The 15,647-nt window shown below is 55.4% G+C and overlaps 1 protein-coding gene across 4 annotated transcripts; it reads left to right on the top strand.

Annotated features, from left to right (window-relative positions):
• On the top strand, positions 1-12,112 carry ARRB1 (arrestin beta 1). Of its 4 annotated transcripts, none has more exons than XM_088051344.1 (16): positions 1-238; positions 5,174-5,204; positions 5,833-5,893; positions 6,359-6,403; positions 6,770-6,966; positions 7,561-7,620; positions 7,740-7,807; positions 8,228-8,363; positions 8,443-8,527; positions 8,626-8,698; positions 9,035-9,172; positions 9,363-9,446; positions 9,640-9,663; positions 10,517-10,591; positions 10,951-11,002; positions 11,643-11,715. In XM_088051344.1, the coding sequence occupies exons 1-15, from the start codon at positions 219-221 to the stop codon at positions 10,961-10,963; spliced, it is 1,110 nt and encodes a 369-aa protein (XP_087907470.1). In that variant the 5' UTR covers positions 1-218; the 3' UTR covers positions 10,964-11,002; positions 11,643-11,715. The 4 variants fall into 4 exon arrangements, with proteins under 4 accessions (XP_087907470.1, XP_087907471.1, XP_005524198.1 ...); XM_005524141.3 differs by having other exon boundaries at positions 2-238; positions 10,517-10,587; positions 11,643-12,112; XM_088051345.1 differs by lacking the exon at positions 9,640-9,663.
• Positions 12,113-15,647: the final 3,535 nt, after the last annotated feature.

Here is a 15,647-nt window from a genome sequence, read left to right as displayed (position 1 = left end):
ACGGCCCCGAACCGGCCGGCGTGGCGTCCGCCCGGGCCGAGCCGAGCGGTTCCGAGTGTTTCCGAGCCCGCTCGAGCGTTTCGAGCGGTTCCGAGCGGGCCCGAGCAGGGCCGCATCGGGCCCGCGCCCGCCCTGCCGCCGCTCCCTCCACCATCCAGCCAGTAATTTTCCAAGCCCAGCTGGCGCTTCCCGGCTGAGCCCGCAGGATCGGCGGGGCCATGGGAGACAAAGGCACCCGGTGAGTGAGGACTGGGACAGAGCGGAGCATCCCGGGGGGGCATGCTCGGGCACGGCGGGGGAGGGGTGGGACAGGCGCTGCCCGTGGAGCTGGGGGTCCCGCGGGGTGCCTGCTGGGATATGGTGCCCCCCGAGGAGTAGTGAGGACCCGGAGACTGGGAGTGGTAGGGGGATGTTTGGTGGGTCCCGCCTTGGGTCCGTGGAGTTATTCGGGGCATCACTGCTCCCTCCCCATCAGATTTGGAGCCTGGGTGGATTTGGGATGGAGGAGGCTGTTGTCACCCCGGTGACGCCAGGGAACCCAGGCCCTGATGTCACTCCCAGCGTGCGGCACAGCTGGGGGTGTCGGGGAGCACGTGCCAGCCCTGGAGCGCGGGGACAGGAGGGCGTGCGAAGCCTTCATCCCATGGGAATGCTGCCATGGTGATGCTGTCTTTTGGGGGCCCCAGCCTGATGACCCCTGCCAGCCCTAGCAGGGAAGCCTGGGGGATCTCCCGTGACATCCGCTCACCAGATGGCTCTGGTGGAGTGGTCAAGGAGTTGACACTCCCATTCTTCACCCCAATCCCTTTCTATCCCCTTGGCCATTAATCATGGAAGATTATGGATTTCAGGGTGCTCCTGCTCACCCCTCAGCACCGTCGCCCTCCCTCTGCTCATCCCCATGCCCCCTTGCCATCAGGATCAGGGGGCTTTGCTGCAGCCTCTGCCCCTCCCATGGCCATGGCAAGAGAAAAGGATGAGTGAGTCTGGCCCTGCCTGGGCAGAACGTTCCAGAAACATTGCAGTGTTTTGGGGTGGCAGGATGGGAGTTGTGGGTTCCTGTTGAACTCATCCAGCATTTTGGAAAGTGGCTGTTGCTGCTGCCAGCCTGCTGGGTGTTTGTGCCCCTGCCGTGGCTGACAGCATCCGCTTCCTCCCTGCTCAATATCCTGAATTCTTGAGAATTCATGTTGCACTCCTGGAGCAGCCAGACAGTCTCACAGATCAGGAGGCTGGGGCATGCACTGGGTTCCTCCCAACGTCTGGATGCAAACCCCAGGATGCAGCTGGTTTGGCCTCCAGGGTTTTTTGGGTGCCGGGGGGAGCTTGGTGAGTGGCATTCCCGTCAGCAGGCAAGCCAGCAGGAGAGGCATGAGCTGATCTTCTCCCTGCCTACGCAGCACGTACGGAAAGCCGGGGGGGGGGAAAGAATTAGGCTGACAAATCCCTCTTCCTCTCCAGTTTGGATCTCCAAACCCAAATCCACTGGGTTTGATCAGGAGGTTCAGCTGTGGGAGCTAATTTACTATCTGGTTCCCCAAAACCCCATTTCTGCTGATTCCTTCTGTGGCACCCCACTTTTCTTGGGAGTCACCAAGCCCTGCAATGGGAAGAGCTGGAAGAAACAGCTGAGTTGGTGGCTGTTGGCATCATTGATCACCTTTTCCTGCTCTTCCCACTCGGCACTCAGTTAGGGCAGCTGCAACCCCACTGCAATTCCAGTTACTGGAATTCCTGGGATTCCTAGCCCATGGCTTGAGGGTGGTTTCCTGGTGCCTGGGAAGTACTGCAGTGGTTCTGGTACACCAGAGCCCAATTTGGTTGGCATTAAGCACTCCTTGCACCTTTCTTCTGGCCCCATAGTCCCATCCAGCCCCTCTGTAGCATTCCACCATAGCATCTTGCTGCCAGGGGGGTGACCCTTGCCAGTCACCAGACCTGCTGCTCAGTCCCTCTACCATCCCATTCATACCCCTGGATGAAGCCATAGGATTTGGGAGCAGGATAGGAATCTCCACCTAGAAGAGAAAGAGCCCTGGAATATGGCCCAGGATGGGAGAATCCTGCTTCCTGGATGTTGTTTGTATGTTGTTTGGAGAGCAAACTCTGGCAATAACAGTAGGACCCTGACACATCCCGGATCCCACCAAGGCGTTTCCTCACCAAGGAAGGTAGTGAAGCTCTTACCCAGCTGGGGGATGCTGCTGCTGAGCCTGGCAGGGGGTAGATGGATGGATGCAGCAGGGATGCAAAATGCAGCGTTGGGCCTGTGGGATGCTCTTGCTTTGGGATTGGCTGGCATGGTTCTCCAGGCTCATCCCGGCACAACTGGCACGGCGCTTCTGGCCACGACCACAGGGTTGTGCCGGTGCATATGATGTGGTTGCTGGTGGTTCCGTTATCCCCGGAGGTCCCTTTTAACGTGGCTCTAGCTAATTAGATCTGCCAGCCAACCTTGTTAGTGTGAGAGCTGGCAAAACCTCTGGATTCTCTGCCCTGGGTTCAAAGGCAATCAATGGTGTTGCCATCAGATCCTGTTCTGATGCCCAGGGCAATCAAATCATCATAAATCTTCCCAACCAAGATCCAATGGACCCCACTCAATTATTGGCCACCCAATAAAGCTATTGTTAGCCCTGGCTGGGTGCCTAACAAGCTCATTAAAGGATTGGATCCACAGCAAGGAGAGGGCAGGAGAGATGGGATCCGGCTGTGCGGCAGCATGATGGGCTCAGGGGATACTGGGACTGCCAGCCCACGGCGTGAGGCCCCAAGCCCCTGATGGGCAGCGTCAGAGGCCACTTCCTGCCTCGTGTCTCCAGTGTTTCGACACCAGGAAGGGCTGGAGGGGGAGGGAAGGCTTCACACTTCCTCCTTTCCTCCCTCTAGATCCGGTGGCGGGCGAGGGTCACCCTGCTGGCAGCAACAGGCCGCTGTGTCCCCATGTGCCCCTTCCCTTCTCTCTGGTGCTTCAGGAGAGATGTGAGCTCCTGCACCCATGGTGTGGGGCCAGGCAGGGCTGCTGCATCCACAAGTATGAGGGCATCACACACTCATGTACCCACGGTGCGGAGCCAGCCTGGGCTCCTGCATGCACAGCATGGAGCTGTGTGGATCTCAAATTCTGTGGAGCTTCTGCACCCATAAAGTGGGGCTTCTGCACCTGCAGTGTGTGACTGGGCAGGTCTCAGGCTCTGTGGGGCTCTTGTTCCAGTGTGGGGCCAGAATGAGTATGTGCCAGACAGAGTGGTGAGGAATGGCTTCCTGCCACACCTGCCATCGATCTCATTTGTGCTGGGTTCATTAGTGGCTCTGTTAGTGTCTCCAGGGCTGGGTGGGGGTATCACCCGTGTCCTAGGGGGCTGGAAGTGGCACTCACTGAGCCTCCAGCCTTGGCTGCCTTTTCTGGGGTTTCCCAGCACACCTCAGGTTGTGATCCAGCATGCTGGACACTCTTTGGGGTTTCCCTTGGGAGCTGGTCCATGGGGTGTGGGGTGTCAAAGGGGTGACAGGCTGGCAGGGGATGCTCCTCATCCTGCTTTGAAGTAATGCCTCATTAATTACCCATGAAAATGCTGCTGTTAGTTGCTCTGGGCTCTCAGGAGGATGCATTCATTGCCCCTCCATTCCTGACTTTGGAGACTGATTCCCCCATAACTTTCAAACCCCAAAAACTGTGGGGTGCTGATGCCCCTCCCAGGAAAGTTGAGGCCTTTATCACACCAAGTTATTTAATTGGAGCAGCATTCCCATTAATTCCATCTTTCCTTGCAGCAGCACAGGATCATACCTTCACTAGCAAACCCTCATACAAACATCCTATTGTGGAAGTGCTTTCCCATTTCGGCTGGGAAAAGGCAATCCCCCAACCTCCACAGAGAAAAGCCGTGCAGGAAGAGCCAGCAGGATGTTCTGACGTGCCCAGTGGCTTGGGACAGCCAGAAGGATGTCCCCAATATTTTATGTGTCTGGCAGAGGGTTCCTGTGGCTTGTCTGGGGACAAGAGAATGGAGGCACCCAGCCCCCACACTCCCTTATCCAGACTAGATCCTGCTTCCTGGGCAGAGCCTGGCCAGGCTGTGCTGTTCCCCATGGCTCTCAAGAGACTGGGGTGTGGAGACTTGGGCATGCAGGAGTGCAGGGTCACAGGGAGGTATGGACAGAGGATTTCAGGGATATGGGAGTGAGGGGTGTGCCCACAAATCCCCTGATGCATCCTACCCCATCGCCAGGTCAGTAGTCACTCCCAGGCTGGCACCCACCAACTGCTGCTTTCCCTGCCTGCCCCTTGGCTCAGTGTGGGTAGCTGCAGGCACTGGGGTGGCTGAGAGTCCATCATCCAGTAGCAGCCTGGGACATTTTGGCAGAGCCAAGCAACTGCCCTGGGAAATTATTATTTCCAGCTTAAAACCACTACTAATCTTCTCAGATGGTTTTAATGGAATTTAAAGGCGAGGAGGGATTATCTGAGGAGAGCCCATTATAGGTGGCTTTGTGCCAGGGCAGGCTCCGAAAAATCTGGCAGTGCCAGGCACCCTAGCTGCCTCCACCCGTTCCCTGCCTGCTGCAGACAGGCTGGGAACGCTCTGGCATTTCCCAGCAGTGGCATGTTGGACCCACATCCTTTCTCCCATGGCTTTGTGGGGTGTTCCAGAAGGATTTTTCCTGTTGAGAGGGGTGTCTGAGGGCTAGTCTCATGGTTTGGAATAGGAATAAAAAGCCCTGGGGACAGGACCACCTCAGACTTTTCTTGCTTCTCCAGCGGCTTTGGGATGCATCCATGTGAGGTAATGGTGAGGTATGTTCATTCCGTGGGATGCTACCATCCTGTGTGCTTTGACCCGTGGTCCCACAGTCTGGTCCCCAGGGCCAGGTGGATGCTGGCATGCTGCTGCCCTTCACAGTGGTCTCTGGGCACCATCCTCAGGCGAAAGGGTGGGCTGGGGTCCTGACACCTCCATTATCCAAAGCTGGGCCCTGGCAGTGGGTGCTGAAGGTTGGATGTACCTGGCGCCCAATGGGACTGTGCCAGTGGATGCTTCTTCCCCCAGGGACCTTTCCTGAGCGGGAGAGCTGGACAGCTCCATGGGCAGGGAGCCAGGAGCAGAGTGGGGGGTTCGGGAGTCAGAGTACCTCCTGCTCCAGCACTTACACTCCCTTTGCTGTTTTGCAGGGTGTTTAAGAAAGCCAGTCCTAACGGGAAGGTAAGGGGGACATAGTGGGGGAAACCATGGGGTCACAAGCATGGCTGGGCCTGGGGGATGGGGGGTTCATGTCCCTGAACCCCAGATGTGCCCTGCACCCTGCTGCCTGCCTCAGCATTCTGCCAGGGTAGCAGGAAGGGAAACTGAGGGAAACACAGTGGAACTGGGAGAGGGGAGTGGGGCTTTCCCAAGGTCAGGGGTCAAGCAGACAGGTTTTGAGTGCTGGGGTGCAGGTGACCTTGCGTGTGGGTGACCCTGCGGTTTTGGGTCTGGCAGCAAGAGCTGATGCAGAAAACCTTCTGCCTTGGCAGCTGCCTGCCCTGTGCCTCAGTTTCCCCATCAGAAGAAAGGTGAGAGGGTGACACTGGGGGGCTCATCCTCGCCCAGCAGTGGAGTACAAACCCCTGGGGTGCCACCCAAGAGTCCCCAGATGTAAAGTACCTCCAGCTCTGGGGCCAACTGGAAAGGTTCCAAGCTTTGACTGGAATGGGGTGGGGTTGGCTTTTGGGTACCACAGGGACAGGGTGACACTGGGGTTGATGAGGAATATGGACCCCAGCAGGTGGGACAACATAGGGGACCCTGAAGTCTGCTCTTTGCATGCCTGACACCCTGTTCCCCCCTGCAGCTCACTGTCTACCTTGGGAAGAGGGATTTCGTGGACCACATCGACGTGGTGGACCCCGTGGGTATGTGGTGGCATGAAGGGGACGTCAGTTGCAGGAAGATGCTTGCCAGGGTGGGCTGGGCTGTCTGTGAAGGAAGGATTTTGGGGAGCAGAAAATAGCTGACTTGGGATAATATTCATGACCCAGTGTGGCTTTGCATATGCCCTGGGTGCAGTAGATGCAGACTGTCCCTGCTGGCAGCGTGTTCCCCCAAGCCATGTCTGGCAGCTTGGAGGTGATGGCTCTCTGTGTAAAGAAGGGACATTAACTTAACTGTGCTGGTGTCCCCCCAGACCCTACCTGTACATTCCCCTCTAACCCTACCAGCATGTCCCTTAATTCTGACAGTGTGTGTTCCCCTGCCAGCAGTGTCCCCCATCCCAGTGGCATGTCCCCTGACACTGCCATTGCATTCCCTGACCCTGACTTTCCAGTGTGTCCCCCCTTTCCCTGTGACACATTTCTAACCAGGCTGTTTCATTGCAGATGGAGTAGTCCTGGTGGATCCTGAATACCTGAAGGAGAGAAAAGGTAATGTCTACCCCTGGGATCCCTGGGGCCACAGAAGTAGCACTGCCACAGGGTGATGCTAGCATCCCCATGTAGTCCTACCCAGGCATTGGCATCTCTGGGCCCTTTGGTGACATTTTACAGCCCCTTGTTCCCATGGCAGGTTCCCTGTCCTGTAGAGAATGGGGGTGCTGTGGTGGGCATCCCAAGGCACAGCTGCGTGCTGAATGTATTCTCAACGTGGCATGTCCTCAAGCCACCACTACTTGCCAGTACTGGTGGGACTGGCATGAGCCAGGATGCCACCTTGCCTTGGTGCCCCCATGCCATGATGGTTCCTTCCATGACCCACACCCTGCTACCAACCTCCCATGTCACTCTCTCCAGTCTTTGTGACATTGACCTGCGCCTTCCGCTATGGCCGTGAAGACCTGGATGTCCTGGGGCTCACCTTCCGCAAGGACCTGTTCGTGGCCAATTCCCAGGCTTTCCCCCCTGTCCCTGAGGACAAAAAGCCGCTGACACGGCTGCAGGAGCGGCTCATCAAGAAGCTGGGCGAGCACGCCTACCCCTTCACCTTTGAGGTAGGGTGACAGCAGGTGTTCTGGGGTGCTTGAAGGGACAGTGATCCCTGCAATGGGGACATCAGGGTCCCATCTGGCCCTGTGGGGTCGAGGTTGGGAGTGAGATGCTGCCGTCTGTGATCAAGACACAGCTTTTGGTGGATCTTCGAACTTGTGAGCAGAAAGCAGCCACCAGTTGGGAAACTGCCAGTCCATATCAGCACCAGGGGGTCCATGCTGACACTGGGGATCTCTGCCAGCACTGGACAGCTCTGGCAGGGAATGGCGTGGGGGCTGACCCCCTGCTTCATGCACCTGCTCCTCTGATTTCCTCAGCAAAGCTTTGGCAATGGTGGCCATCCCCTCTGGAGGTCTGTGGCATTTTATGGGGCTCAATCCTATAGCCTTAAAAGTGGCCCTGACACCCTGATTTCTCAAAATTCCACTGGTTAATTAAAACCCTCTAAAATAATGTATTTTTATAACGTTTTGGGATTTGGGAAATGCAATAATAAAATGAGGAAATCCTTCCTGGATTTCCTTCTTTCCATTGTGGACAGGAAAGGGAAGTACTGGTAGCCCACAAAAAACTCATTACTCCCCTTTCCCTTCCAGATCCCCCCCAACTTGCCTTGCTCTGTCACGCTGCAGCCAGGCCCAGAGGACACAGGGAAGGTAAGGTCCCCCCATGTTCCCATGCCACTAGGCTGTGGTGAGTGGCCACTGCTGGGGTCACCTTTTTGGGGAGTGCAAAGGGGTTTCCCTCCTCCTTCTTCCCCTTTCCTTGTTTTCAGGCCTGTGGGGTGGACTACGAGGTCAAAGCTTTCTGTGCCGAGAACCTGGAGGAGAAGATCCACAAGAGGTAAGCAGAGAGGATCCATCCAGCTTGAATGGGAGAGGCATCCTCCTCTGGTGCTGGTGCTGGCAGCAGGAAGGGGGCACCACAGTTTGTTGGGTGAGATGTTTTCCAGGATGGGGCTTGGATGGGGATGCTTTCCAGGATGGGGCTGGGATGGAGGTGTTTTCCAGGGTAGGGATGGGTCAGAGAACATCTTGGGGCTGAGATATCTACCACTGTGCAAGGAGCCCAGCACTTGATGTGGGTAACCTAGCCAAGCCATGGGGCTTTCCCCCTGTAGCTCGGGTGGTCATCCAGACAAGACCTTACATGGCATCCTTCTGATAGCAGACCAGAAGAAAAAGAAGGATTTGACCCAGAATGGGTGAAGAAAGAGGGTAGCCTGTGGGCAGCCTGAGTTCTCCTCTCTCTGTCTTCCCCCAGGAACTCGGTGCGCCTTGTGATCCGTAAGGTCCAGTATGCACCAGAGAGACCCGGCCCCCAGCCCATGGCAGAGACCACCCGGCAGTTCCTCATGTCAGACAAGCCACTGCACCTTGAGGCATCCCTGGACAAGGAGGTGGGCAAAGACTGGAGAGTGTACACTGGTAGGGTGACCCTGGGGATCTCACCATCCTGTCTGCTCTGATCCCCTACAGATCTACTACCACGGGGAGCCCATCAGTGTCAACGTGCATGTCACCAATAATACCAACAAGACCGTGAAGAAAATCAAGATCTCAGGTGAGCAGTAGGGCCCTGTCCCCCCACCCCACTGCTGTTTCTGTCCCCATCCCTGTGGGGGCCTACCCTGATCCCCATCTTGCTGTATCTCACCCCAGTGCGCCAGTATGCCGACATTTGCCTCTTCAACACTGCCCAGTACAAGTGCCCAGTGGCTGTGGAGGATGCTGAGTGAGTATCGGCTTCTTGGGGACATCATAAGGAGCCCTGGAGACCTCAGGGGGGTCTTGGAGGAACCTTGGAGGTCTCCTGCTCCAGTGTAGCCCCACTGGGATGTTGCATTTGGCAAGCAGGGACTGGTGGGAGGAACAGGGAGATGGAGACCTTTTTTTCTGGTGGCATCTTGGGGACATCAACCTCTGCATCCTCCAGGAAGGAGATGTTCATCAGGCTGGGGCAAGGATAGGAATGTGGAGAAGTTCACCAGACTAAGATGGAGATGTCTGGGGTGGCCTGTGGGAGCTGTGGGTGGCTGGGGCTCTGGCTGATGGTCGCAATCATCTCCAGTGACATGGTGGCCCCGAGCTCGACGTTCTGCAAAGTCTACACCCTAACTCCCTTCCTTGCCAACAACCGGGAGAAGCGGGGGCTGGCGCTGGATGGGAAGCTCAAGCACGAGGACACCAACCTGGCCTCCAGCACACTGTGAGCCCCCCTACCCCTCAGGGCTTCTGTCTCCCCTGCAGCATGGGGGCAGGACCTGGCCCCGGTGGGCGTCCAGCCCCTGCTCCAGGGGTGATGCTTGGGGTGGAGGAGATACCATGGGGGGACCTTCAGGATGGCTCTGATCCCCACAGCCATTCCCTCACTGATGCCCATCTGCCTCTTCCTCCAGGTTAAGAGATGGAGCCAATAAGGAGATCCTGGGCATTATTGTCTCCTATAAGGTGAAGGTGAAACTGGTGGTGTCACGAGGAGGGTAAGTGTTGGGCACCCCCCCACTGTGCTGCACCTCCTCTCTAACCTTGGGAGTGGTCTGTGCTGCAGGTGGGGCCCCTTCATCCTTAAAGCTCCCCTGGGACTAAGCAGGGGTGGGACAAAAGATGTGTGGGGGTTGTGTGTCCTTGGGAGGGGACAGCGACTAATGTGTTGTATCCTTTGACTCATGCCAGCCTGCTGGGAGACCTCGCCTCCAGGTAACACCCCACTCCCCCCAGCACCCCCCAATCCTCACTGCAGCCCCCCATTGCACCCCCCAGCCCCTCAGGGTGCTACCTGATCCCATGCCTGTCCTTGTGATTTCACTGTTAGGGATGCTGTCTCACCTAAAGCAAAAAGCCTGGCAGAGGTGGGGTTGGGATGGTGAGGCTGGGAATGCTGGCAGGGTTTGAATCCTGCATCCTCCTACTTGTACCAGAGTGAGAGGCCTGCGGGTGCTGCTGGGGAGAGTGAGCAGGGCACAGAGGGCTGAGCATCTCTGGATGTGGGGAGGCAAGTCTCTGGGGCTTTCCAGGTCTTCATTCTCATATCAGTTCTCTCCCACTGTCCTATGGGGACCACAGTACTACTCGTCCTCTTTTGGGACACTTCTCTGTCTGAGCTCTGCCCTACGTGCCCCTGGGGCAGCTCAGGGCAGATCAAACAGTTTAGGCTGTCATGCCCTGCTGTCACCATGCCCACTGAGCACTGGGAAAACTTGGTGGACTTCCTGCCATTCCTATGGCACTGCTGGCTGCAGCCTAAGCCCAAGGGATTTGGATCCCCCCCACAGCTGCTAAAGACAGATTTTTGTCATGCTGCTCTTCCTCCTGATGCCCCTTTACTTCCCAGAGGGCCTGTGCTGATGCCCCATCCTGGGGTCCAAGTTCAACCAAGAGGCATGAGAGGTGCTGTGCAGCTCCATGGAGGATAACACAGGGGTTTGCCTGGCTTTGTGGTCTCGACAGCACCTCTAATAGGGGGTGCTGTTCTGCTCCCCCTCTGCAAATTTGCCTCACTCTGCATGTAAAGTGCAGGTAGGCCCGTGCTTTACCCTGGTGTCTTTTGCAGTGATGTTGCAGTGGAGCTGCCCTTCACGCTGATGCATCCCAAACCCAAGGAGGAACCAGTACACCGGGACAGTGAGTGTGTCCCTGGGTGACAGGGCCAGTATCCCTGGGCATGGGTGGGGGAAAAGGGGGCCAGTGAGGCTGTGTGGAGGGAGATTCTTGGCTCCTGTTGACTCTATTCAACAGAGCTCAGTGTTAAAACCATGGGGGTGCTCCCATCACCCCAGTGCAGCCAAACTCCAGGAGGGTTGGAACAGTGGTGGACAACCCCAGGGGAATCTCAGCCACCCCAGTGGGATGGCAATGATGACTGCAGGGGGGGTGTCACCCACCCTGGTAGGTGAGGGCAGAGATGATCCTGGGGAAGGTGTCACCCACCTCGGTGGGATGGCAGTCACCACACTGTGACTAATCCTGTGTCTTCCCTCTGTTCAGTTCCAGAGAATGAAGCACCCATAGATACCAATCTGATAGAGCTTGATACAAAGTAAGAGACTAAAGTACACCCCTCCCCTAATTCCCACATTTTGTGTGGGAATATGAAACATGGTGGTTGCATGGCACACCCCCCCGAATCCTCTAACACCTGCTGTGCCATGGGATTGGCACGTGTGATTAACCCCCACACATGTCACCTGTAATGCATGACGTGTGCTGTTCCCCTCTCTTTTCTCTTCTCCTTTGCCCTTTCCTGCATGGCTTTCCAATAAACAGGAGAAACTGCAGTAAGAGGCCGCCGGGATCGTGTTGGGGGTGTGGGAGGTTGTCGCCACAGCGTTTCCTGTGCTGGTGATATGTTTGGGAGGTTCTCGGGTACTTAACCCACCCAAGCTGCTCCCTGCCAGTGTGCGGTTCCCTTAGAGTGGTGCAAGTGCCAATGGCCCTGGTAAAGCTGCACCTGCTGGAGAGCTTGGGGGCTCTTTTTTGGGTGCATTGGGCAAGTATTAATAAGGCTTTGAAAATTGAAGCTGTTTGCTAGGGATGTGGGATTTGGGGCCCCCTGAGCTGCTGTATAACATTGTGGCAGTGCAGGTTGAGCCCACTGGGCAAGCTGGGACAGCTTTGTGGGGCAGGGTGTGTTTCACCTTGCACCCCACCTAAACCACTCTCCCTTGTGTCCCCACTAGCGATGATGACATTGTGTTTGAAGACTTCGCCCGCCAGCGACTGAAAGGCATGAAGGATGACAAGGAGGATGAGGAGGAGCGGACAAATTCCCCGCAGCTCAACGACAGATAAGCGAGCCCCCCCTGCTCGCCACCCTGCCCCAGGGACACCCCTACATTAGGCTGCTTCTCTTTTCTATAATTAATTAATTAATTTTGTTTTCTACCTGTACTGGGAGCCTACAGATCACCTGATGGCCACAGGACCTATAACCGTCCAGCTGTGCCGTGTTGTCTCTTCATCCAGCTGCCAGAGCTGCTGTTTCCTGTGCAGGGCATGGCCAGGGGGGTGCTGGAGGCAGCAGGGCTCACTGTAACCCCATCCCTGTCCAGCCTCCTGCCACTTACCAGAGCCCTTTCCTATGAGCTGCCTCTTTTATGAGTTTTATATAAGCCCAGTCTCAATACCAGTTTGCTATGGGGAGGGGGGTTGCAGCAGAATGGGGGTCGGGGGGTGGGTGGTTTTTTTTAGGCAGCCTTCTCATGGGAAAAGGCACCTGTGCACTTCGGTGTCCCCTCCTTTCACCCATGGCCAGTCCCCCTCTGTCCGGCCCTGCTGCATGTGTTCCCCCCCTGGGATGCATGAGCCTGGCTTTGACTTTGGCCCCTGCCCCAGCTGCTCCAAAGGGGGTGGGCAGCACCTGCCCTTCTCTTCCCCCAAGTCCCCTCAAAGTGGCCAACCCCAGGGGTCCTCCCAGCTGCATCAGTTTTCACACCAGTATAATCTCCCTGGAGGAAACCAGCTCAGAGCTGGGAGCTGCTGGGGCCAGGTTAAGGTGGCAGAGGGGACACTGTAGGTCTGTGCCATCAGTCACACACTGCTTGGTCTGGGAGAGGCCTCAAATGCCTCTTCACAACCATGGCAGTGTTGTGGCGGAATAGCCTGGTGCCCAGCAAGATATTGCCAGGGCTACTTTTGTCCTGCAAAAAGCTGCAAAACCCTCCTGGTTGATGTTTTGCTCTGCCTGCATGGGATCTAGCACCTATTTGGGGGTAGTGGAGAAGTGGGGTGTTTGCCACCCTAGTGTTTCAACAGATGCTTGTACCTCCTGGATTGGTGGTGCCTGGACCCCCTCCCCTCTCTAAGGGTCTCTGGTTTCCCACCATCCATTGAGAGGCCATTCCCACTATTTATTGTGCTGTTGCAGTCAGCATTGTCATCTGAGAGCATTTTGTGGAGGTAGCTCCATCCTCCCCACCTGGTTTGTGGGGTGCTGAGCTGAGCCCATACCCCTCTCCCCCCGGTAATTTTTGGGTAAAGCTGATGGGCAGCGTGGTACTTCTTTTTGTAAAGTGGTTCCTTTGTACTGATCATTGATACCTGCTGCTTTGGTTTCTCCACCCTGTCTGTGATGTTTCTGTGTTCTGTCGAATAAATTATTCTAGTTTATTAAACTCAGAAAAAAAAAAAAAAAAGACAAAAGAAAAAACAGTAAAATACAGTCCCAATACCTGGACACTTCTGTTGGCTAAGGACGGGGGAACTGGCGTAGGCAGCAAGTCACAGAACCATAGAATGGTTTGAGTTGGGAGGGACCTTGAAGCTTATCCAGTTCCATCCTCCCTGCCACGGGCAGGGACAACTTCCACTAGACCAGGTTGCTGAAAGATCCATCCAACCTGGCCTTGAGCACTTCTAGGGATGGGACATCTTCTCTGGGCAACCTGTGGAAGGGCCTCACCATGCTCACAGGGGAATTTCTTCTCTCCTGTGCAAGGACCAGGGAGCAGCAGCTACCTGCCCTGCTCGTGCCACCCCATCCCTCCTCTGATGACAGCCTCCTTGGTGTGCAGAGACATGCAGAGAGGATCCAAGGAGGAGATGAAGGTTTCTGTGTCCTGCAGCAGGGACTGGGCATTATTTTGGAAATGAAATGCACAGCCATGCTGTACCTGATGAGCATAGGGCACTAACGAGCTGCTTGTTAAACAAGCAATGTCCAGTCTGTGTCCTGCTGAGGAACTGCTCAGAGCTGATTGTTTCAAGGATCACAGAATCATGGAGGTTGGAAAAACCCTCTAAAGACATACAGTCCAGCGATTCCCCCAGCCCTGCCAAGGCCACTAAACCATGTCTTCAAGAGCCACATCCAAACATCTGTTAATGCTGCAGGAAGCTTCTCATCTCTTTTGAGCGCAGCAGGGGCCACAACTGGCAAATGAGCCAAATAACACCTCCATTTATGAGCCTGAATTTGGAGACAGTTCCTCGTGGAAGGGCTGTGGCTTGTCCCCTCATAGTGAAGGAAGGAGAAACCATGCCTCAAGTTGTGCCAGGTTTCGATTGGATATTAGGGAAAATTCCTTCCCTGAAAGATTGTTCAGCCTTGGGACAGGCTGCCCAGGGCAGTGGTGGAATCGCCATCCCTGAAGGGATTTAACAGATGTGCAGATGTGGCAATTGAAGACATACATGGTTTAGTACTGGGCTTGGCTGTGTGTGAGTAAAGATTGGACTCCATGATCTTAAAGAGCTTTTCCAACATGAATGGTTCCATGATTCTACATCCCCAGCTGTGTTACCTTGCCCAGGAGTTAAAACTCTGTGACCTCAGTGAAGACAGGCTTTCTGGATGACTTTTCCAGAGAAAAGTCCAGAGAGAACAGAGGTTGGACACAATCATGTCCCATGCAGCTTGAGCTCTCTTTGCCATGCTGATGCTAGGGGGAGAGTCCTTAAATTGGTTCACTTCATGGGTGTCAGCATTTGTGCCAGAGGCTGTCTTAACCTTCCCCACCAAAGAAATATGGCTCCACCAGCAAAGCCAAAGTCTCCAGTCATACAACCAGACTGATCCCATATGGGCATTGCCAGAGGCAATATGCATTCCTGGGAGCAATGTCCCTATTGCCCAGCACAACTCTCCAAATCCCTCATATGTGCATAATCCCTTCCCCCAGCATCTGTGAGTACTTAATATTTTTGACATCTCCAGTCCTCTGTCAAATCTAGTTCAAGCTGGACAAGAAGGCTTAAGTTATTTTAGGAAAAAAAAGGGAAGTTTACATGGGTACAAACTGAGCTATTGCTTAAGCCCCATTTTGAAAGCCAAGCAAATTCAGTTCTCTGTCCTTGTTGCGCTATCTGCATCGCTGTGAGTGGAAGAGGGTCAGCTCCTCCACATGTCCTGGCAAAGGAGGCAATGAGAAAGACGTAGCTGGGGTATTGGAAAGGCTCCAGTGGTCTTCTCTCTACCTCAGAGCCCACCTCCTCCAAGGTGAGACCCTCCCTCTATGGCTGTTTCCTCCAGGAAGGAGGAACTGCACAATCTGAGACTGCACCTTCTGTTTGCCAAATCGCCTGCTCTCAGGGGTGCTCGAGGAAAACCCACTGAGCTCCAAGATCCCTCTCTGGGAACCCTTCATGGCTGTGTACTACACACCGCCCTTCCTGGGGCTGCTATGGGTCCCATCATGGGGCAGAAAGGCCACCTCCAAAATGCAGGAACCTGCAGGTCTTGGTCCAGGGGAAGAGCATGCTCAGCTTTACCACAGCTGGAAGGGACTGAGTCAAGAGCAGATGGAGAGACTAACAAGTCAGGAGCCCTCCCTGCTGCCTACACTGGGGCAGAAATGCTCCCAGGTTCTTGGTCAGAACCTGTTTTCCCCCAGTTCAGCTCTGGCTCAGCTGGATTGGTTTTGCTGTGGATCCTTGGCAGTGGAAAGGATGCTCAGGCAATCCTGGAGGAGAGCTAGGCTCCTCTAGGACTCAAAAAGGCTTTTCCCTTTGCTGATGGTGGCGACACAGATCCATGCTTTTAATAAGTGACAAAACATCAACATCCCCAGCCTTGGGCAGGATGTGTTGCCCCTGCTGCACATGCTGCCTGATGGAGTTTTGGGGTGAGCGGAAGTTTCCACATGGCTTGACCTGGGAGAAGAATGGAGCAGGTTCCAGGCTCAGCTGCCAGGCAGACAACTGTTGCCATGCCACAGAGTGAATCAGTACAGCACATTCCCAGTGTA

Source organism: Pseudopodoces humilis, chromosome 2, assembly GCF_049639895.1.
Source record: "Pseudopodoces humilis isolate 2021_Gansu_Grassland_sample_001 chromosome 2, ASM4963989v1, whole genome shotgun sequence".
In the NCBI taxonomy this organism is placed as follows: Eukaryota; Metazoa; Chordata; class Aves; order Passeriformes; family Paridae; genus Pseudopodoces; species Pseudopodoces humilis.
The sequence above is the reverse complement of the archived record's forward strand: the minus strand, read 5'-3'. Positions and strand labels throughout refer to the sequence as shown.